The sequence below is a fragment of the Mesoplodon bidens genome, assembly GCF_964165515.1.
Source record: "Mesoplodon bidens genome assembly, chromosome: 13".
In the NCBI taxonomy this organism is placed as follows: Eukaryota; Metazoa; Chordata; class Mammalia; order Artiodactyla; family Ziphiidae; genus Mesoplodon; species Mesoplodon bidens.
This window is the reverse complement of record NC_138169.1, coordinates 29,392,551-29,416,999: the sequence shown is the minus strand read 5'-3', so window position 1 is coordinate 29,416,999 and position 24,449 is coordinate 29,392,551. Positions and strand designations below refer to the sequence as shown.

The following is a 24,449-nucleotide window of genomic DNA, read 5'->3' as shown; positions in this document are numbered from 1 at the left end:
AGCGTTGAGGGAGCCTAACCCAGGATTGAGGGAGCCTTATTACCATACACCTTTAAAAATGTGGAATCTCTGAAATTGCCATGTGTCTTATAATAGCTATGCACATTTACTGTAACAGCATTCTCCTCCCATACACCCCCTCACCCCCAAAAATCTATTATTAAAACTGTAGTACATCCAGAATGGAGAAAATACAGCATTTTGTGGAAAATAAAATATCATATTGCTTCAAAAAAAAGAAAAGAGCAGTTGTAAACATTTCCTTGGCTAATTACATAATTCTTTAAAAAAAACATCATTTTACATAATGAACAAATTACTGAGTTCTTTGAATATAAACCTTGTCCTTTGTGGTATATATATATATATATATATAGTTAAAGGGACTGAAAAGCTATTTGATAAGCAATATGGAAAGGAAATTCTGAGTTGCACACGATAGAATTATCAAGCTACTGGATGTTTCTTTATTCCGCTATTTTTGAGGAAAACCTAGGAGATTTCTGGCTACTGCAGGGATTACAATGGATTTCAGAATTAAGTTTGTTTTAATTAATAAAATAAGTGTTATCGTGAGGAATGTATGACAGAAAACGTAGTGGCACTGTTCTTAGAACCAAAGGCTGGAACAGCCCAAATGCCCATCCATAGGATAGCGGACACAGACCCTGTGGGGACCCAAGAGGGGCGGGTGCAGCAGCAGTGGATCCCACCCCCATCACGACACGGGTGGGTCTCCGTGTCTTTATGGTGAATGAAGAGCTGAAGTGATGAAAGTTTATATAGAATACAGTACTCTTCTATGAAGTTCAAAAACAAGCAAAACTGAGTACCATATTGTTTCAGTGCACATATGTTTGTGATAATTTTTGTAAGAGAGAAGAGAATGAGCATCACAGTACTCGGGGTGGGGGGAGGAAGCAGGAGAGGGCTGCAGAAGGTGAACATCAATAATCCATCACGCTGGGTGCGGGGGATGGGAGGGACTCAGAGTGTTCTCTGTATTATAAACAAATACGTAACAAAACAAAGCCAAAGAGGGCCCTGTGTCATTCCCCAATTCTGCTCACCTGCAGTCCCCATTAAAAAGAAATTGGAGTTTTCTAATTTATTAGCATAGATTCTTCTTTGTGCCCTGTTCCCACTTAGAGGGAAGTTTACATAGATGAACTCGAAGGGGCTGTGTGAGCACAACATCCAGTAAAGAAAATCCTAAATCTCGAAAATTTTACTGAGGTTTGCATTTCTTGTGATAGAAGGTGGTGCTTTAAGATTCGCTGGCACGACGCTCCTGAGGGTATTTCCTCCGTAAAGACAGATTCCAGGGACTTCCCTGGTGGAGCAATGGTTAAAAATCCCCGCCTGCCAATGCAGGGGACACGGGTTTGAGCCTTGATCCGGGAAGATCCCACATGCCACGGAGCAACTCAGCCCATGCGCCACAACTACTGAAGCCCGTGGGCTCTAGGGCCTGCGAGCCACAACTACTGAGCCCTTGTGCCACAGCTACTGAGCCGTGCAGCTAGAGCCTGTGCTCCACAACAAGAGAAGCCACCGCAATGAGAAGCCCGCGCACCGCAACAAAGAGTAGCCCCCGCTCGCCGCAACTAGAGAAAGCCCGCGTGCAGCAATGAAGACCCAATGCAGCCAAATAAATTAATTAATTAAATTAAAAATAAATAATTAAAAAAAAAGGACAGATTCCGATGGTGCAGAAGACACGGTGGAGGATCGGTGTTTGTCGAAGTAACTGTCATTCTGGAAACTTCCTATCACATCCTGGCAGTAATTCGTACAGTATGTCCAGAGACGGGTGCTGTCTCATTTCTTTTTTAGTATGAATGTAAGCCAGGTTATTCTGAAAGTATTCTCAACTTTCAATATTCAAAAGAAACGGGTGTAGGGTGAGGCTGCTGCCTGAGCCTGAGTCCGGCTCCGCCCTTCCTGGCGACCCCACCACCCTGAGCCTCAGTGTGTCCCTCTGTTGAATGGACGCAACAGCAGAACCTCTGCCCCAAGCTCATGAGGATTGAATTGATCAAGTTAATATACGGAAAAGGTTGGGCTCCACCTTTGCTGGTCTCGGTATTCCCGATTAGCTATTCAGAAGAAAAACATTTTTAAATCAAATGTTTATGTTGCCTGTTTGCAAAGCCAAGACACTCTGCTGATCTCAAAGCAACTGCATCACTACATGAGACCGTGGCCGGCCCTTCTCAGTGAGCGCGTCCTCCACGCCAGCACTGACCAGATACAGAAAATAGGGGTATAATGAGAGCCACAAATGCAAACCACATGTGTAAATGTACATTTTCTAGGGGCACATTTTTTGAAAAATGAAAAGAAACAAGTGAAATTTAATAATATATTTTACTTAATGTGATATATTCTACATATTACTTCAATGTGCCGTTTTTAGAAGTTATTCATGAGATAGTTTATCATCTTTTTTCTTAATCAGTCTTTGAAATCCACTGTGTATTGCACATGTCAGCACACCTCAAGATGAAGAAGCCACATGCCAGGTGCTCAAAAGCCACCTGTCAATGGCGGCTGCCACATCCGACAGACAGGGCTGGACCCGAGGATGGGGCAGAGGACATAGTGATTTCTTCTTAACCAGCCTGAGCGTTGGTGCTAGTGCCCGGGGCAGGCCAGTGGCTGTTTGTTGGGCCTCTCTGAGCCCTCACTGGGACCCTGACGTCCACGTGGCCATCCGAGCCCCGGCTGGTGGGGAGGGACACCCTGAGGAGGGGCCTGGCCTGGGCCGGGCAGCGTGTGGCCTCCTCACGGGGCAGGCACACTCGTCTGCCCTCCCAATGCTGATGAAAACCTCCTCCTCCTATAGAACCTTCTCTGCAAGGCTTCTCTGTCTGCAGGTCGGTGGGTGAGGTGCCCGCCATTTAGCGTGACCCCAGTCCAGCTCCCTGCCTCTCAGCCTCCCATGTCATTCGCCATGTCCTGACTCTGGGACAGTCAGCCACGTGGCCCTTGTCCATATCTGTAGGTGGTGTTGCCAGCAGCCGGGCCTCTGTGTATACAGCAGGTGTACCTCCGAGACCTGCTTCACCACACTCCCCAATGACGCCCCTGTGATGATCGAAAGCTGCCGTGAGCCTAGCCCTGTGTGTGTGACACGTACCCTTCTGGGTGCTTTTGCCCAGAAAGGGCCATGTGACTCTGGATTGCTTGAGCAGAGACAGATTGTGTGATTTTGTTCTTTTCGTTTTCTTTTATGCGTGCACTTTTTTAGAGCATTGAGTAATTCACTGAAAACATACAAATTAGCATTTTACTTCTGAGCCAAGAAATTGGCTCTGGTCTATGTGTGTTTAAAAAGACTGTGTTATGAATCTAAATAGGATACATAGGGGGAGAAAAGATTCCTTTTCAGCTCAGTGCGGAGGAAAAAGCCAGAACCCGATTTCTGAGCCTTAAAGGAACTCGCTGTGCGTGTTCTGTCGGATTCTGAGAGCTGGGCGGGCCTGGGTGTCCGTCTTTGAGGGAGTCAGAAAAGTGGGAGGAAATGTGTGATTCATGGTGAGCAGAGAATCCGAGTTTGGAAACAGGGAATGAGCAAGAAGCATTACTCAGTTGCTGCTATTTAAAACTGGGGACCAGAAGACAATGAGCACAATGGTGTTTGAAGAGAAAAAGTTCCAGATATTGTAACATTTTTAGTCTCTCCGAAGTCTGGAATTGATGGTGATTCATACTTTTTGTCTGTCCCATGCTTAGTTTTTGTCCCCTGTCAGCCATTTGGAAGGAGCACCTTTCTTCCCCAGCTTCAGTCCCCTGAAGACTTCTAGGTATTTCTTTTTGCAAGATTTTGCCCCAGTGGAATTTGAAAACCGAGTCTAGACAGGGGAGAGGGGAGAGGGGAGCTGAAAGTTGGGACAAAGCTTGGGTAGGTGGACCTGGATTCTGCCCACTCCCCAGCGTCATCGCTGGGGAAGCTCTGCAAAGGTGCGGTGGGCGTCTGTAGGGCAGATGGGCAGTTGGGATGCTCCAGAGCAAGCTGTGTGCCTTCAGCCTCCCAACAAGTAGAACAAATGGACAAGGTAAATTTTAGAGCTCTGACAATTAGAGGAAACAAGGGTGCTGGGCCGCACTCGGAGGTGCCAGTGCTGGTGCCCAGGTGCTGGGGGCTTCCGCCCAGCCCAGCCCAACGATGCCAGCAAGGACCCGCCGAGAACCCTGGTCCCAGTGAGCTTCCCATCCAGCCTTTCCAAGGGTTTTCTTTTTCTCTCTCTCTCTCTCTCTAGCTTACAATTCATCACATTAGGTAAAAGAAGTCAGTGCTGGTGAATTTAAAACCGAATTGCATTGTTTCTGGTTTGGTTTTGGTTTTCTGGCAATGTGTCTTTCCTAAATTCGGCTCAAGTCGTTGTATGCGAGGCCATAAAGGGTCATTCTGACCAGAGACCTGGGGTAAGTCCCCCTCCAGCAGAATATCAAATATTCGGAGTCTCGGCTCCCAAGGGGTTACAGCACCCCGCTCCTCCTCCGGCTCAGCCCTGTATCGAGCTGTTATTGAAGTCTTGAAAGATTTCCACCCACCTCCCGCCCACTCTCCTGGCAAGTGAAAGACGTTTGAATTCCTCTCTCAAGGGAGAAAATTATTAAAGTGAAAGAAAATGACTGTTCCCTGTTCTGAAAAGGAGAGAGGAGAAAAGTGGGTTGTGGCCCTCCTTTGCTATTCTGTACCTGTGAGGATGCTGTCATGACGGCTCCCAGAAATCAAGAGAAGGAAGCTGATCCCAGCTGCCTTGTGTGCCTATTTCAGCTTAGAACCCAGGGTCCTGAAATACAGAGCAGGAGTTGCCATGACTGGAAGACCCCAAGTAACTGAATGCAGAGAAGAATGTCAAAGGGGAAGGAAAGGAAACTCGGTTTATGTCTCCCGCCCCTGGAGCCCTAGAACTGCCACTGAAAATGAATCCACTTGGGGGTCAGATCTGGATGAGAAGTAATGATTCTTTTACACTTGACTGTAGGGGGATGGATCCTCACACATCTCCATGTAAATCTTTTTGCATTTTATGAACATGATTTCATAACTTGTTAGTTCAGCTCACCTTTCTACATCCCAAGCTAATGAAACTGTTCAAGCTATGTTCACAGAGCCCCAGCCATGCTGGAAGCATCAGGTTAGGGGCTCAGACAGGGGTGAGGGGGTGGGGTAAAGATTTTTTAAATAATCCCTGTTCTAGGGCTCGTGGTCTAAGTAGGATGATAAGACCAACACGCATGAAAAGCTACAGATCAAGAGATCCTAGGATTTCACTAAATCCTAGTCTAAAACTGTCTCTCCTTTCCACAAATACAAAAGGAAATAAGAACCTGACAAAGGCGAAAGTCTATTCCATACAAATTTCAAAAGAATGCCTTCCCCATCCCCCTTCAGATGTAGAGGTATTAGAACTGAAGTCTCTGCCGATAACGCATCACTTTTCTGGCGACAGCTCTGGTGCCTGGAAGTGACAACACGCTATTCAGTGAGATGGGCAGAAGCCATTCTCAACCTTTGCAGCATCACCTAATTTTATCATTAGTGACTTTTTGCAACAATGATGTAAAGGATGAATATAGAGCATTTCAGACCTTGGCATCATTAGGTAGCAACATTAACTAATAAACGTTAAACCCAGTTGGGTGATTTCCTATATTTGAGGTCACCTGCCTTGGTCAGTTCTATGTCATGACGTTTTCATGCATACTTAGGGAACTTACTGGGCTCGTGGGCCACCCGCGCTGGGCTGGCTCCACGATAAGCAAGGCTCAGGCTGGACTTAGGCACCTGTTCCATTGCCGTTGCCGGTTTCCCACTGCCTTCTGCAGACTTCTCCTTTTATTTCCTGCTGCCCCAATAAATAATCCTGATCAAACCCGGAGCCAATCCCATAATCAGGCCTTCGAGGTCTGAAGCAGCCTGAGAACTTGGCAGCCACGGGGTCAGTGCATTATTCCCAGATCAGGCCACACCTCAGAATCATCTGGGGAGCTTTTAAAGCAAGATCCCAATACCTGCCCTCGGAGGCTTTGCGTAGGAATTCTGGGGGAAGGTTAGAGGAATCTGTGCATTTGAAAAGCTCCCTGAGGTTTCCACTGCACCCCCAGGTTGGGCAGTAATGACCAGACCCCTGGTGTGGTTCTCAGCGCCTGGTGGGGCCGGGTTGCGGCTGTGGACTTGCAGTGACTTCTGGTTATGGGGTGTGGGTTGCCGGACATATATGTAGCTTCACTTCAGAATCACAGTGATAACTGCACCTTACTGTAGCCATTTTTGTATTTACAATTCAGGGTAAGTCTTGATTCATTCAAAGTCATCGACAGTATTTTTGCTTAAAAACAGAATGTGTGATACATTAAATGTCAAGGATTGATCGTAAGGAGGGCTTGACACCTGCGCTCCCTCCAGAGGGTCGTCCAGCCCCAGGCAGGGTGGCCTGAGCCTCCTTTGGCCTGTCCTTCTGCTCCCACCCCCGCCAGGACTGCGGGGAAACTGGGGCGGCTGGGGCGGGCTTGCTGGGAAGCTCTCTGCACAGCACAAGTGCTGAGGGGTCTCTTTGGAAGCCCAGAAGGTGGTGGGACAGCCCAGGTGGAACCAGAGTCCTGAGAATATGGGCACCTCGTGTTTCAGCGGGAAATGCTGAGGGATTAAAGAGGCTTCGATGGCATCAGGAACTATGCCCCCTGCGCCAGTGCCCCCCACTCCGCCTTGTACGCGAGGTCCTCCAGAGTTGGGGACTGCAGGATGGGGTCACTCCTTGTTGGCTCAGCATTTTCACCCAGCCCCCCCGCCTCGCCTCACCCCATGTGCAGGGAGGGCAGGGCAGTGCACCCGGGAGCGTGTCTGGGGGGAGACCACACAGAGACAGCCAGATTCCCTCGGATCAAATCAGGCAGTTATGCATCTTACGGATGACAAACACAACCCACATCTCCTTTGTAACGTGGATTTTTAAAGTAAAGCTCTCCGTGTTTCTCCTTTTATCCTACTTACATTTTATGCCCACTTTTTTCTTGGCATTAGCTACCGTAATTTGGAAACAATCTTAAACTGACAGAGTTTTACATGTCATTTACACAAATAATGCTCGTCTGATTTTGAGGAGGTATAGGAAGAGTTTAGACCCAGAAGCTATAAAAACACCTTGTTGTGAAATGCGTTGTAACAAGATGCAGGCTGCCACCGTCTGTGCTGATGTGTTTCAGAGTAAGAGTCTCAACAAAAATGTTTTGTTTGAAGTAAAAGTAAATATTTTGTTGGGAGCACACCACAAACCTGATTACATGTATCTGAGATACACACTTGAAGAAGAAAGGACTCATTTGTGATTATTCAAATAGCGGTCGGTATGTGTACACCTGAAACTAGTGTAATGTCCTATGTGGATTACACCTCAGTAACATGAATAGTAAATAAGTAAATATATAAGGAAGGAAAGACTTGGGTCACTGATGCGAACATGAGAAGAAAATTCTAGGAAACCAAGTTCAAGGCTTCAGTTTTCTGCAGATCCCCAAGGGTCCGGGAAAGGTGCTCTTTTCAAAAAATAATGAGATGCCAGATGCATTCAAAGTAAAGATTAAAGTGGGGAATGGCTTTTAATGGTGTGAATAGAATCGCTGAGCTGAGTGTGGGGTCTCTGTGGGGTGGGGTTGGGACCTCACCCCGCTCACCCAGCTCTGCTGTGATGGCTGTCACGGCCTCAGATTCCCATGCTGACATCACTGAGTCCTCGGAGGGGGATGTTTACGGGTGGATCCACCTCACTGTGAGTGCAGATGTTCCAGGAGTTTCTGACACTGTTGTGAATTCTCAGCACCACAGCGAGTCGGGGTTCAAAGGGAGGGGGAGCCTGTTAACATGTTTGACCTTGATCTCTGAGACCCCTGGGCATTTAACATCATGTCAAATTCTGTGGTCTGTAGCCTGCTGATTTTTCTATCAGAGCTATTTTAGTACTTAGTAAAAGAAAGAAAAGGACTGCTTAGAATGTACAGAGCAAGGTGCCCTGACTTGGGAATGATGCTGTGTCCCTTTAGTGTTGGGGAGGGAAGCTGAGTGTTGAGAAGTTTGTTGGATTCGTGAGTCGTGCCTGGATCCTAACGAAGGTTTCCAGGAAAGCGAGGCTGGGACTCTTAAGAGGTTTGCTGGCCGCGGTTATCTTCCACTTCCCTGTCCATGGTGTCCCCATTGCCAGCCACCCGAGCGGAGCCAGTGAGGTGTTTTTCTGTAGCCACAACAGAGCCATAGACACCCAGGTAGGAGGAGAGACCAGAAGAGCCGTAAGGGACCCTACTTGCCTTCTCAACAAAAGGCTCATTATCAAGAGATCACGCTTGTTTGTTTCAAATAAATGAGCTGATTTCTCTCCTGGGTGCTTTTCTTGGTAAAACATTTTAAAAGCTTTCAAAGAGGAAAAAGGAAACACAAACCTATAACCAACTCCACACGATCTAAATAAGATGCTACGCCCATATCGTATCCCCTCCCCCCACAAGAAAATCAGCGACTAGAGCATGTCTTACCCATTTAGGTAAGACATGGTCAGTAGAGCATAACCTGGTCAGCTTGTAGGTGTGTCACCCAGACTTGGGTGGCCCCCTGGTATCACGTCTCCCACCCAGTAAGTTAAGCCAGTCTCTTCAAGGCTCCTGGCTGTTACCACCTTCACCGCCCATGTCCTGCTGATTCTTTTTTTTTTTTTTTTTTTTTTTTTGGCTGTGTTGGGTCTTCGTTGCTGCACGCGGGCTTTCTCTAGCTGCGGAGAGCGGGGCTACTCTTCACTGCGGTGAGCAGGCTTCTCTTTGTGGTTGCTTCTCTTGTTGCAGAGCACGGGCTTCAGTAGTTGTGGCACACAGGCTCAGTAGTTGTGGCTCGCGGGCTCTAGAGCGCAGGCTCAGTAGTTGTGGTGCACGAGCTTAGTTGCTCTGCGGCATGTGGGATCTTCCCCGACCAGGGCTCGAACCCGTGTCCCCTGCATTGGCAGGCGGATTCTTCACTGTGCCACCAGGGAAGTCCCCCTGCTGATTCTTTGAGTTTAACTCTACCTCCTTTGGAGACCTTTCCAGTCTGTTCTGAAATGGGGCGATCTCGCCCTTTCCCGAATTCCCGCAGCGTTCACTTCCTGTGGCTCTCCTAGTTGGCACTCCAGCTTTGATCATTATATTATATCCAGTACTTATTGCCCTTTATAGTTGCCTAATTATTCGGTATATCTGAGCTGCAGTCTCCTTATTGAAAGTGTTAACTTCTTGAGACCAGGAGTCGTGGCTTATTCTGGGGGTCCCTCTCCCCAGCTCCTTGCCTCATGCTGGGCACATAATCTGCAAAATTTCAAGTTCCTTGAGAACAGGGACCACCTCCTCACTCACGTGTCCTTGAGGACAGGGACCACCACTCACTCAGTCACCTCACTCTCCCCAGCCCCTAACACAACACCTACCACAGAGCTGAAACTCAGTAAACATTTGGTGAATGATTGACTGTTGGCACTTAGGGGATACTTGGGCTTTGATGACAAGTTTTGAGGGAGAAGGTCATCCTTGTTTTAAAATGTCTTTGACAGACTACCATCACGGTGACATGACGGTGAAACTTCCGTATGAGATTCTTCATAGTCCATTTGTGAGAGAGAGAGCACTACAAAAATTTTTAATAAGATTAGGCATGTTTATGTAGTATGGACTTGTTATAGTATTGAGATATGTCATTTTCCAGCAAAAATTCATGTGAATTTGAGAAATAATCTAGATTGAACTAACCCTATAACAACGTATATAACCTTACACCATACACAAAAGTTAACCCAAAATGGATCAATGGCCTAAATCTAAGAGTCAAAACCATAAAATGCTTAGAAGAAAATATAGGGATAAGTCTTCATGACCTTGGATTTGACAGTGATTTCTTGGATATGACACCAAAAGCTCAAGAAACAAAAGACGAAATAAATACATTGGACTTGATCAAAATTTAAAACATTTGTGCATCAAAGGACATTATCAAGAAAGTGAAAAGAAACCCACAGAATGGGAGAAATATTTGCAGATCATATATCTGGTAAGGGCCTAGTATCCAGAATATATAAAGAACTCTTACAACCCAACAACAAAAAGACAAACAGCTCAATTTAAATATGAGCAAAGGACTTGAATAGACATTTCTCCAAAGAAGATGCACAAATGGCCAATAAGCACAAGAAGAGATGCTCAACGTCATTAGCCATGCAAACCAAAATCACAGTGAGATACCATTTCAGACCTACTAGAATTGCTATAAGGTTTTTTAAAAACTTGAAAATAACAAGTGATGGTGAGGATGTGGAGAAATTAGAACCCTCATATACTGTGGGTGGGAATGTAAAATGGTAGAAGACAGTTTGGCAGTTTCTTAAAAGGTTATAAACGTAGAGCTATCATCATATGACCCAGCAATTCCAAAATAATTGAAAGCAGGGAATTGAGGAGATCTGTAAACTAGTGTTGATAGCAGCGTTATTCAGAATAGCCAAAAACTGGAAACAAACCAAAAGTTCATCAACAGATGAATTGCTAAACACAATGTGGTGGATCCATACAATGGAATATTACTCAGCTACAAAGGAATGAAGCTGTGACACATGCTGCAATGTGGATGAGCCTCGAAAACATGCTCAGTGAAGGAAGCCAGACACAGAAGGCCACGTGCTGTGTGATTCCAATTGTATGAATTATCCACACTAGGTAACATCCATAGAGACAGAAAGCAGATCAGTGGTTGCCTCGTATTGCATGGAAGAAAGGATGGAGAGTTACTGCTCTGTGGGCAAGGGATTTTCTTTCGGACGATGGAAGTTTTGGGACCTACAAATAGAGGTGATGATTACACAACATCGTGGTTCTACTAATGCACACTTTAAAATAGTTCACTTTGGGGCTTCCCTGGTGGCGCAGTGGTTGAGAGTCCGCCTGCTGATGCAGGGGACACGGGTTTGTGCCCTGGTCTGGGAAGATCCCACATGCCGCGGAGCGGCTGGGCCCTTGAGCCATGGCCGCTGAGCCTGTGTGTCCGGAGCCTGTGCTCCTCAATGGGAGAGGCCACAACAGTGAGACGCCCGCGTACCGCAAAACAGAAAAAAAAAGTTCACTTTCTATCCTGTGAATTTCACCTCAATTTTCTTAATCTTTTAAAAAGACATACATAAGCAGGCATCTAACAACGTCTGTGCCTACCGTCAGGAATAATTACCTTTCTTAAATTTCTGTTGAGTGAAAAATAGATTAAAGTAACTTATAAATATTGCATTTTGACCATGTGATTATTCATGCTAAGCTACAGATTTGAGGATAGTGACCAAGAGGCAGATGTAACGAAAAGCCTTGTACTGAAAGTGAAATCAGTTTTGTTATGAGGAAAGTCCTGCTCAGGCCAAGAGGAGGGGACTTTCCAGAAAAGCTTATTCACCCAAGCACTCATGACACAAATATTTATTGAGCTCTTACTAAGTGTCAAGGACAAAAAACATGAAGATCCCTGCCTCGCGGGGCTGACAGTGTAGCAGGGGATACAGAGACTAAGTAGGGCATAGTGAATGAGTTAATCGCAGGCTTTAGGGAGTGCTTAGCGCTGTGGACACAGGAACAGTCAGGGCAGCGGAGGGGCCTGGGCGTGGCAGACTGAGGAGGGTTAGAGAGGGTCTCATGGGGAAGGGGGTTGGGGAGGCCCCGAAGGAGAAGAGGCAGCCGCACGGCAGGGCTAAGGCGCTGCCCGGGTGTGAGAGGGAGGCCAGCGTGGCTGGAACAGTGACCGAGAGGGAGGGCAGAATGGGGACAAGATGCTGGATAGGCCACGGAAAGGGGGCGCCAGAGAACCAGGGCTGGTGTCACGCAGGGACCCTGAGCGGACAGGCCGTAAGCGGTGAGCACGGCAGTGACCCCAGCTGATTGCTCTGTGCAGCCCCGAAGATATGGCGGGTGGGAGGCGCTTGCAGTCATCAGGTGAGAGAGGCCACTGGCCGGAACCCGGCAAGCGGTGGAGGTGGAGCCGTGGTGATGGATTTCACGTGCCTGAGAGACACAGGAGCATCCAGGTGACTTCAGGGCTTAGTCTGAGCCACCAGAGAGACACAGCCTCCATCCGCCAAGTTACAGGGCAGGTATAGGGGGCCAGGAGCTCGGCTCCGGCCGTGTCGAGCGTCCGGTATGCACTGGACATCTGGGGAGAGGCCAGAACTGCTCTTCACCTTCAGGTAACAGGTTCTTCTGAGGAAGGTGCTCGTGGCTGCAGAGTGAGGAGATGGTGCTCAGATACGTGATCCCGGGCAGGTCCTCGGAACAGTCACCGCGGTGAGCCAAGCGGTGCAGAATCATCACATGGACCACGTATGGCATCAAAGCTTTTTCCAGTGTGGACCTGGTTACCCAATTCCCTGGAAGGTTAGGAACATTTTTCTTGTCTAGGAAGAATGGTGGGTTTCGGATAAAGATTACAAGAAAAATGTTTCTTCTTCTATAATTATCAGATGCCTTCTTTGATTCCCTCTGGACAGTGCACTTGCCAAACAAATATCATTTTCTTGATATTTAGAGTCAAGTTAGCAAAAAACTAATAAAGATCATGCTTTTCTTACGGGTTTTCCCCCGAGATCCTGTCGTCACCACTGATGTAACTGGCCTAAAAGATTGAGAGAGTAAGAGCAGAAGCCATCCATTTACAGGGTTTCTTGTGTACCAGACAGCCCCTTGGGCTGCGCTGATCTCTCCTCTTCCAGACCATCGTGGCCAAAGTTAGCTCAGGAGGCAAAGAGTGGGCCCAACAGGAGGCCTCCTTGTGGTCGGGAATTGTCGGGAGCTCCAGGAATGTCAGGTCCATCTGTGTTCAAGTTTAAATCAGAAACACGTTCAAGGGGCTTCCCTGGTGGCGCAGTGGTTGAGAGTCCGCCTCCCGATGCAGGGGACACGCGTTCGTGCCCCAGTCTGGGAAGATCCCACATGCCGCAGAGCGGCTGGGCCCGTGAGCCATGGCCTCTGAGCCTACGCGTCCGGAGCCTGTGCTCCGCAACGGGAGAGGCCACAACAGTGAGAGGCCCGCGTACCGCAAAAAAAAGAAAAAAAAAGAAAAGAAAAGAAAAGAAATACGTTCAAGAGCTGGATGAGAGTGACATCTTGTAACACTGGCTGTACTGCCTGCCTCCGTTCGGGTAAAAAAACGTTTAATAAAGCTGCTAAATGCTGAGATGAATTAAGCATGATGAATCAGAAATTCTAACTAGTAACTCTTGTAAAATGGTTCCAGATGTTTCTCTTGGGAAAGGAGGCCCTCTCCTAGGTATATACCCAAGATAATTAAAAACCTACATTTACTCAAATACCTGTACACGAATGTTCACAGCAGCACTATTCACAACAGCCAAAAAGTGCAACAACCCAAATGTCCATCAAAGGATGAATGGATGAACCCACGTGGTCCATCCACACAGTGGGATCTTATTTGGCCATAAAAAGAATGAAGCACTGACCCATGTTACACCCTTGAAAACATTATGCTAAATGAAAGCCTGACACAAAAGGCTACGTATAGTATGAGTCCCTTTCTAATGAAACATCAGAACAGGCAGATCCATAGAGACAGAAAGTGGACTGGTGTTTGCCAGGGGCAGAGGGAGCTGAGAATAAGGAGTGACTGCTCGTGGGTGCAGAGTTTCTCTGGGGTGATGGACATGTTCTAAAGGTGATCGTGGTGATGGGTGCACAACTCTGTGAATAAAGTAAAAACTACTGACTTGTACACTTTAAATGGGTAAACTGTATGGTATATGCATTATAGGTCAATAAAACTGTTCCATTAAAAATAGACAGAGGCAAAATATAAAACTTAAAATCAGAGAGTCCCAGAACTGGAAAAAATCTTAAAGGTGATCTCATACAAACACATGAGTTTAGAATATCAAGGTCTTTGGGTTCTTTGGACAGTTTTCCTTCCCTTTTGTGTCTGGTGCCAGGTTCGCAGCTGCTGCAGTTTTGCACAGGAGATCTGGCGCCTTTGAAATCTTTTATTTCGTGGAAACGTGAATCCCCTAATCCCTCCAGGAATGCACCGCGGGTGTTGCGTTTCCATTTAGCCATTGTTTCCTCTCAGGGAGGCTACACATTCCCACTGAGGACACCCTCAGCCTGTTGTAGGGTGTCGGGTACACGTGCAGCTTAGTTAATTACTAAGATCCCCCTTAGTAACTGGGGATCGTGGGCTTGCACCCTGGCCCAGCCCACTCCCCTTCCTCCTCCCCGCCCCCCAGCTGCCTACAGGCTGAGGTGGGGTTCTCCAGGGCCCCGGGGACCCCCTCCCATGTGGGAACTTGGAGGCTCGGCTTCCAGGCGCCCTTCCATGGGGCTGCACACTTTCTCCGACAAGGGCTTGGCCCTTGTTTCTAGAAAGCAGCTGCAGTCCTGTTCAGCCAGCCCCACTCCCTCTCCAGCTGTAAGTGCAGGAACCTGGGGGCCTTGTGGCGGGGAGCGGGGGGTCTGGGAGCCGGGGCAGCCCAGGCACCAGAAGCTCAGGGTGCAGCTCAGTGCCACAGCAGTGCCCTCGGGGCTCCTGTCCCCGAGGCCCACTCTTGGCCACCGTAACCTATCTCTTGCTGGTGATCTGGCCGTTCCCTTCTTGTGTTCACCCGTGCCCCCTCCCCAGCGCCTGGTGTGATGCCTCGTGCCTGTGGGTGTCCTGAAGCTGTTTCTGGAATTCAGTCCTCAAGCCTGCCGGCCTTCTGTTCCCTGCCACGTGCTTGTCTGTGAGCCTGTTGGCACCTGGCGGCCTTGTCATGATGCTGCCAGATCTGCAGCCCGTGTTCTAGCCCTGTCCTTGTGCCCAAAGCCAAGAACTCCCTGACCCTCCCCCCAGCAGCACTCCACAGGTCGGTCCTCACCTCTTGGCTGTCCTGAGGCCTGGTCCACCCACCCCCTTCTAATTTTGTCTTCCTGCTACCCTCTCACCGCCTCCCTCCTGCCCTGGCCCCTCACATGCACAGCCTCACCACCCTCCTCCACCTGTCGGCCGTGTGCTCATCACTCCAGCTGAAGCTCCAGCCTCTGACCAGAAGGACCCGTTCTGTCCCCGGGGAACAGGACAGAGTGGTCAGAGTGAAGAAGCTCCCCCAGCTTGGACCTGAACCCAAAATCCATGCTCAACCAGAAATATCGTTTTAGGATTCCTCATTAGGCACCTCTACTATGCTTTACACTAAAATTTTCCCAAAGAAATATGTATCTAATTCTACAGCCATTGTCAGTAAGAATATACCAAACCCACTTTTACAGACATTTGCTTTAAATCTAACCTGTTCCCAAAAAGAGGGTCTTCTCCCTCCATTTTGCCTTTCAGCATGTAAAACAGGACTCAGAGTGACTAAAAGACCAAGAATAATACCTCCAGGTGTTACATAATCAAGCTTGATGCCATGGAGAACTTTTGTCGGACGACTTGACAGAGCCTGTCTGGAAGCAAAGACCAAAGTCGTGATTCTTTGAGTCTCTTATCCCTAATAAAAATACATAATTATTTTATTTCTGTTCCCACACAAATAAGTTTCTCCTGTGAGTCTCTTTGGCATGCTTCAAGTGCACAAGTTTCTCAGAGAATTAGGATTTTAGAGAGAGAATCTTAGGTATAAGAGTGGGAGTATTGTGAAGGAGAAAATCAAAAGCTAAAAAATTAATTTTGTGGGGAAAAAATACTTAAGGAAAATTATATGTTCCTATCACAATGGGGTAGATTTATTTAACTCTCTACTATGGGTCATGGATCTAATTACTAGAACTTTATACTTATCAGTTGTTTTGTGAGACTATAATTTGGAAATAAAAGGTAAGAGTCCTTAGACAAATCTTACTATATCTTTAAAAAAAATTTTTTTAAACCAAGTGCAAGAGCAGCAAAACCCATGCAACCTGGCCATGGTGGGCAGCAAAGGCCCCTTTGGCTCAGTCCCCCTGAACCTTGGAACCACAAGGAATTCTGATTCTGCCCCAGCCCTTGTGGGTCATGCTTCAGGGAGAAAAGAGACAGGCCAGAGCTTTGTGGGTAACTCTCTGTGCTCAGCTACACAGGAAGGAAGTGAAAGCCTCTGGAACTAATACATGAAATTAACAAGGTTGCTGGATATAGGATCCAATACAGATGTCAACTGTATTTCTTTTTACTAGCCATGAAAAATTCCAAAAATGAAATTTAAAAAAAATGCACCTTCAAAATAACATCCAAAAAAATTACTTAGGAAAAAAAAACCTAACAAATGATATGAAAGATGTATTCACTGAAAACTAGGAAACATCATTGAGAGAAAATAAGACACAAACAGGTATTACCATGTTCATGGATTAAAAAGCTCATTGTTGTTAAGATGGCACTTCTCCCCAGAGCAACCTAGAGATGCAGTGCAATTCCAGCCAAAATACCAGCAGCTTTTCTATAGAAACTGACAGGCCAGTTCTCAGACATATGTGGAAATTCAGAAGACCAAGAATAGTCAGAATGATGTTGGAAAAGAACAAAGTTGCAGGGCTTAACACCTAATTTTAAGACTGACTACAGAGCTACAGTAATCAAGATGGATGGAGCTGGCACAAGGATGGACATGTGGGTCGGTGGAACAGAATTAAGTCCAGGAACAGACCCACGTGTGTATGGTCAATTTCAGCAAAAGTACCAAGGTCAGTTTCAACAATTCAATGGAGAAAGGGTAGTCTTTTCAGTAAATATGCTGGGGGAAGCTGCATATCCTCATGGAAAAAAGTGAAGCATGACCCTTTCCTCCCACCATAACCCCAAATTAACTCAGATCATAGACCTAAATCTAAGAGCTAAAAATATTAAACTTTTAGAAGAGATCTTGGAGAAAAAACATTTTACTTTGGGTTAGGCAAAGATTTCTTAGAACACAAAAAGTGAAAAGCAAAAACTGATTAATTAGGGACTTCCCTGGTGGTCCAGTGGCTAAGACTCCACACTCCCAATGCAGGGGGCCCAGGTTCGATCCCTGGTCAGGGAACTAGATCCCACACGCGTGCCGCAGCTGAGAGTTCCCACATTCTCACACCGCAACTAAAGATCCCACATGCCGCAACTAAGACCCGGCGCAGCCAAATAAATAAATAAAAATTTTTAAAACTGGTTAATTAGACATCATCAAAATTAAAAACTTTGCTCATCAAAAGATGCTTAGGAATGGGCTTCCCTGGTGGCACAGTGGTTGAGAGTCCGCCTGCCGATGCAGGGGACGCGGGTTCGTGCCCCGGTCCGGGAAGATACCACATGCCACGGAGCGGCTGGGCCCGTGAGCCATGGCCGCTGAGCCTGCGTGTCTGGAGCCTGTGCTCCGCAACGGGAGAGGCCGCAACAGTGAGAGGCCCGTGTACCGCAAAAAAAAAAAAGACTTAGGAAAATTAAAATGCGAGCCACATTGGGTGAGAAAATGTTGGGGAAACCTGTAGCTAAGAAAGGATTTTAATCCAGGCAATTTTTTAGAATATTTTACTCTTATGAAAAATAAAACAATAATAAGAAGACATACAACCCAGTTTTTTAATGGGAAAAATATTTGAACAGACACCTCAAAATGAAGATATGCGAGCAGCCAACAGTCACGTGAAACGATGTCCACTGTCATTGGCCATTAGGGAGATGCAAACTTAAACCACAGCCAGATGCCATTACACACCCGTTAGAATAATTAAAATCAAAAAGACTAACAAAACCAAGTATTGGTGAGGTTTGGAGGAACTCGAACCCCTACCCATTGCTCTTGACAGTGCAAATGGAATGGCCACTTCGGAAAACAATTTAGCCATTTTTTAAAGTTAAACATGCACCCGTCCTGTAACCCAGCAATTCCACTCCTGGGTATTAACTCAAAAGGGATGATAATAGAAGTCCATACAAAGCCTAGTACACAGATATCCATAGTAGCATTACTCATAACAGTCAAAAACCATAAATAACCCCAATGTCCATCCACTGGTGAGTGAGTAAACAAACAAAATGTGGTCTTATCCATACAATGGAATAGGACTCAGCAGTTTTTTTTTAAGCTGCTAAAATACATAACAGAATGGGTGAATCTCAGAAAAATCAGGCTAAGTGAAAGAAGCCAGACACAAAAGACTATATGACTTCATTTATATAAAATTTCTGGAAAAGGCAAAACTATGGAGACCAAAGTAGATTGGCAGTTGTCTGAGACCAGGGGAGGGGGCGGATGGTGGCGGGGTTCTAAGACTTGGCTGTGTTGGTTGGGTGTGTGACCGGATAAGTAAATGGGTGAATTTTAGGGCATATAAAGTATACCTCAAGAGGCTGTTAGAAATGATTCTAAGAATAGTTAAAGTTGGCTGTCACAGGGGGAAGAAGGCGAGTGTGGTGTATATTGTAAATGTGGGTTTGCACTCACTGGTCTCCAGCCACGAGGAGCTGCTACAGAAGAGAAGGAGGAAGCTGGCCAGGCCCCGAGGCTGCTTCCAGATTCAGGCTGATCACGTCCTAGTCAGGGGGCTCGGGCAAGTACAAAGGATCCAAGATCATTCCCATTTCGTCATCTGTAAAACGAGAGCTGCATCACCTGCACGGCAGGGTATTTGAGACTCAAGTGAGCCCTCGGCCAAAGACCCTGAGAAGCTTGCCTGGGACCCACGAGGCCCCAGGAAAGGCCAGGGTGAAGCCACTTTACGTTTGGTTACTTGCTGTGGTTGTCACCCCAAGAGGTCGTGCTTCATGCTGGGAAAGACTCGGGCTTGGGGACCCCTGATTACTGTCGACACTTTATTTGGTTTGTTTAGCCTGGTCTCTGAAAGTTGTTTCTAAATAGAATTTGAAGCATCCTGTATTAACTTAGACCTGAGGATGGACAGAGATTATAAATAACCAGGCGTGACGGATCCCACACAGACCTTCAACTTGACATCCACCAGATGTATGAAAAAAGAAATGACAGAAACCTATTAGATCGTTCTACTCCCTGAGGGGTAAAACTCAGTAGGTGTATTTTAAATGAATCAGACCCAAACTTGAGCTTTAGAAAATTCTACTTAAATGGCTACTCTCCTGACTGAAACTGCCTGTTTCTGAGGCCCATTTGATGGTGGTGGTGGCCGTTGTTCACTGCATTACCATGGAAAGTTCCGATAATCATTTATTTTTGCTCCAGCGTGTGCCAGAAAGGATTTAGTGCCACTCACAAAGCTATAATACAAGTTAATTTAAAAAAACAAAGTATGGCAGAAGGAAGCTAGGAACAGGTGAGTGAGTGATGTAGTAGCAGAGGTGAAGTTGGTACCCAGAGCATAAAGGCAAGGTCTACACGCAAGCTGGGACCAACCCCCAAACGGGACTTCTGAGCTTCTTGGTGGTCAATTCAGTGACATAAATGAAAGCAGCAGAAAAGTCACAGGACCCCAGAGGATTAAAAATTAATAATGAAATTGGTAAAGCATTTTCTTGAGAGATGCAAAAAAGTATTACACTAAAATTAAAGAGGAACATTTTCCGTAAGACATCCTAGGAATAACATTTTTCACTCAACCCAGTAAGGATTTCCACCACCCTCAGGACAGAGCACCACATGTGGGAACAGCTCCATCTGAGACCTGGGTGCCTTTCACCAGATAAGAAATATTATGCTTTTGATCGTTATGTCCAAAACAAAAAGTGAATCTTCAGTGTCAGTGTAACCAAAAGTTGTTTTATTGTATTACATTAGCAGAGAAATCATGCAATAATTTTTTTTTCATTTCTTATTGGCAGACATTTATTTCTGTTTTAAAGCAGTTATGAAGAATTTAAAAACAAATTTTTTTTTTCAGTACGCGGGCCTCTCACTGTTGTGGCCTCTCCCGTTGTGGAGCACAGGCTCCGGACGCACAGGCTCAGCAGCCATGGCTCACGGGCCCAGCCGCTCCGCGGCATGTGGGATCTTCCCGGACCGGGGCACGAACCCGTGTCCCCTGCATCGGCAGGCGGACTCTCAACCACTGCGCCACCAGGGAAGCCCTAAAAATTTTTTTAAAAATTGTTACCTACCTGAGAATTCCAGGCTCGCTTTGAGTACACTTTATACCTACAGGAAGGCGTAAACAGCAGGACGAGAAGGAAAGTGCTGTAATAGGAAATGGAGGAGTTGGGTATTTAATTTTAGTTTAAATTTTGATTTAAACATCAAAATTATGCTATGAAAATTTAAAGCCTTGCTTTTTAAAAGTAGGTTTAATTTGGTATCATTATCATGTTTATTTTCTATAACACAACTCAAACTCCTTTGAATTAAAATGACATAAATGACCATGTATTTCAGTTGCTAAATATATGAAGATCACAAGGTAATTCTCAAATTCAATAATACAGAAAAAATTAAGAAATGTCATTTAGTAATTTTCTTTTTATGCTCTCAGTGTCTCTCAACTCTCAGATGTCAAAAACAAGTGAGACTTCACTGTGAATCACCTTTTCAGACACACACACACACACACACACACACACACCATTGATATTATTTTTATTTAGTATTACTCATCTTAGTTGCTAACGGAGGCATACTAAAAGTATTCCTCATATTTATTTCCCAGTTGTTTTAACAAATGTACGAGAATTCTAGCCAGGCTCTGGACAAATGTTTGAGCACAGCTAAAGAAGCTGCAGTGGTTAATGATTTTACAGAATCATTTCTTTACTGGTTTATGTATTTTTATTTGAGATTGTGGTATTGTGGCTATGACTTCTAAAGCTTTATCTTTTAGAAATAATGTTGAAATAAAATAATATGGTGTGAGAGAACTGCTATTAAATAATAAAGGTGGGAGAAAAGGGCTGAGATACAGATAAAAGAGAATAGCCACTTGATGAGTGTGGAATCTGCCTGTGGGTAGTGAGTGCCCAGGGGGCATTCTCTCTCCTTGTGTAAGTGTGACATTTTCCCTAATAAAAAGGTGAAGGGGCCACAGCAGCAGCAGCCCTGGAATTTTCCACGAAGATCTGAGAACTCCTTAAAGAGTAAACGTAGAGAATCCTGGGGACCTGGCCCTGGTCTAGCCCCGCGTCTTGTTTCCCAACAAGGAAGACAAAGCAGCAGATCAAGCCTGTTCTGTCTCCTCCGTGTTGTCCACAGCGCCTGCTGTAAGATCCCGGCGCTCACGGTTACTATCTCACCATGCTGTCGACACGTCCCCAGGAACAGTGCATTTTGTTTCTTGGGTCGAGCACCCCTCTGTGACTCTGTCTCAAAGGCTTCTGCTCAGACTATTGAAGAAAAAATGATTCTGACACTTGTTAAAGACAGTAAGGAACTTTCTTCCAGGACCACTGCACAGGGATTTGCAGTAGGGGGAAAGTGGGGCTCAAATCCCAATATCACCGCGACAGGGGTATGACTGCCCTCCTGGACCGTCCGGATAATAGCACAATAGAGCATTTCTCTTTAGACCTGGGGTGCATGTGTGTGTGTGTGTGTGTGTGTGTGTGTGTGTGTGTCTCCTCATTTGACTCTTTGAAGGAAATTTTTCAAGGAAGCCCACAGACTCCTTCAGTGGAGTGATGGGAGCGGCCCTGGAAGATTCCAGAAGGAAGCATCAATCCAGGGAGAGAGGATAAAAGCTGAGGGTCCAGCTCCTCTCCTTGGCGTGGAGACTGTCCCTTCCTGTCACCTGTGGGCAGTTTGGGTTTGTTGTTGATGAGGACAGACAGGCAGACACGATAGTACAGAGACGTGCGGCACAAGCTTAAAAGCTGTTCCCGACACTGGGAGTCAGGCTGGGATGGACTAGAACCTGGTGAAGCTGCCCTCAGGGCCCCCTGCTCCCCCTCCCAGGTCTTGTACCTGATTTGTACTCATAATTCTGTGTTCCTTTTTTTCAAAGAGGGTCCACAAGTTGTATAAGCATCAGGCCCCTCAATACTTGGATCCACCCTTGTATGGAATCGTGAACCAACTCAGGTCTTGTTTTTTCCTGCAAAGAATCTGCGCTGATTCTTAGGGAGAGCAGCCTCGACTGCTTCCTGGTGGGGTCACCCCAGACCCTCTCCTGCAGAGCAGAGATGGAAATCGGTGCTTCCTGGTTTGGGAGGGGATATAAATATTCTAACAAAGAGTTTTGTGAAAATTTATGTAGCTTATGTTATATTTAGCTGCTAATGTATAGTCGTCTGCTTCCATATAGCACTGTTCATTTAATTTGGATAATTTTGGAAATACAGATTCGTAGAGCCACCTTTACTGAGGTAGACAGGCTCCTATTTCAGAGGCTGCTGGTGCCGTAAGGGATGGGCCTGCGCACAGTGTGTGAACCAAAAATCCCAGTTCACGCTTAACTCAGAGTTTCTAAAAAGGTCAAAATCAGTAAATCACTATCCCCAAAGGGTGTAATTTTAAAAGTTTCTTTCTTATGTACCTAATGCTTTGGGGCTGAATTTAACCCGTCTGCTCAACCATGTCTATTCATAATTGTGGCTCACCTAGAAAATTTAAAAGAAGCAGCTAAAACAGAACTTGCCATTGTAACAAGCATGTTTTTTCACGGCTGAAATGGCCATTCTGCTAGTCAGGTCATTGAGTCCTAAGAACTTTAAATTCTTAGTTGTATTGATAGTTGGTGAATGTCATTAATTTTTGACTTGTCATTTCCACTTTGGGGAACTTTCTGGAACAATAAGAATGTTTGACCAGTAGATTGAGTGGTGAGATCTGGGCCTTCCACCCCATGTGTGGAGTCGACCTCCACGAAGAAAACAATTTATTCACTCCCTGCAAATGTTTTTGGCATTTTCTTTTTACTTTTTACTTTCGGAAGAAGGTAACACATGGGTTTTCTTATCTGTAACTTTTTCAAACTTCAGGAATTCTTCGATCACGTGAAGAAGCTCTGGGATGACGAAGGTGTGAAGGCCTGCTTCGAGAGGTCCAACGAGTACCAGCTCATCGACTGCGCCCAATAGTGAGTCTGTCCGCGAGGACCAATCCGTGCTCCCCTCCCAGAATCTCTGAACTTCCTTAAGTACACGGAACAAATAATTAACGACTCATTGCAGAAACCAGCTTTTAACATGAGTTTAGTAGGTGCAAAACTGAAAATCCAGCAGGAGGCAGTGTTTCAGGGAAGAACCAGAAGCAGCTGTATTCATTTTACCTCGATCTTTGTATTCAGTTCTAGTCATTTTTTGCCTTCTATAGAGTTACAGGCATGTTCATAAATTATAACATACTTAGGTGTTCATTACTATACTTTAATTTTGGAGCCAGGGCCCCCAAATTAAAATTTAAATAATCCACATCTGCAGTCAAGCCGAAGCTCTTACTTAAAGTAATGAGATCATCCTACACACATTTGAAGTAGACTAGAACCTCAAGAGTAGATGGTAATTAAAATAATAAGTAAATATATGATGAAAAAATGTATGAGGAGAAATAAGCAAAGGACTCTGGTGCCAAGGCTGGCTCATTGTTGTAACCTGAAATTCTCGTTTTCCTATTTCCTACCTTTCGCTATTTTAGATTCAGTCTATAACTATTACAGCATAATGGTCCCCAGAAGAAGGTTAATTAATGAGTTTTAGCTGTGTTTGCTCGTTTGATAACAAAAACTGTATTTAAAGTTTGTCTTAGATAACTCTTTGGGCAGCAAGAAATAAGCTTTTTTACATTTTAAGTCTATAAACTCTAAAAATCCATACTTGTGGAAAAGGTTCCAGAAGCGTAAAACCTGGGAATTCACAGTATTTGGGACCAAATCTACACTATTTAGAACTACACTGTGAATACTGACTTTAAGGACAGGGAGGTGCGGCCGCCCCCGGGCCCTCCTCACCCCTCGGAGCTCAGGCTCCATCACCTGTCACGGGCGAGGGGTGCTGAGTGGGGTGGGCAGGGCCCAGGAGGGGACACGGGCATGTCCCCAGCACTGACAGGAAGCATTGTGGGCGCCCAGCGGTGATGGAGGTGGCCGTGGACAGGCGAGAGGGGTCGAGGGGCCACACCCTCCCAGGCCAGGGAACGTGGATTTTCCTCCGGACGCAGCGAGTGGCCATCGGCTGGAAGAGTGAGGCTGTCGGGTCACTCTGGTGCTACGTGGAGGGTGAAACGGAGGCGGCAGAGACCCGTGGGTGCACCCGGGCAGGTGGTGGCCGTGGAGGTGAGCCTGGGGCCTCAGGGACAGAGCCAGGCACTGGATTGAACAAGGGAGGTGGAGGAAAGAGGGGGTCAATGAGGATGACCCCGGGGCCGTTATTGGGACAGGGACCCAGGAGATGTCATTTATGGAGGACAGGATGCCATCAAGCTCTGGTTTGGGGAAGTCTAGCTGTGATGCCAGAGGGAATTTCTAGCACAGCTGGAGATAACATTTAACATTCATATAGGTTTGCGTTTGAGGTTCTGGGGGAATGTGTCTGATGGTGGTTCCCAGTATTTCTTGAGCGAAGTCTCCTC

At 46.1% G+C, this 24,449-nt stretch overlaps 1 protein-coding gene across 4 annotated transcripts in view; it reads left to right on the top strand.

Moving 5' to 3' along the window:
• GNAL (G protein subunit alpha L) overlaps positions 1–24,449 on the top strand; it is an 84,000-nt gene that overhangs the window by 33,486 nt on the left and 26,065 nt on the right. For all 4 annotated transcript variants that reach the window (XM_081252313.1, XM_081252316.1, XM_081252315.1 and 1 more), the window contains one exon: positions 22,862–22,959. In XM_081252313.1, coding sequence (XP_081108439.1) covers positions 22,862–22,959 — 98 coding nt within the window. The remainder of the gene's footprint in view (positions 1–22,861; positions 22,960–24,449) is intronic.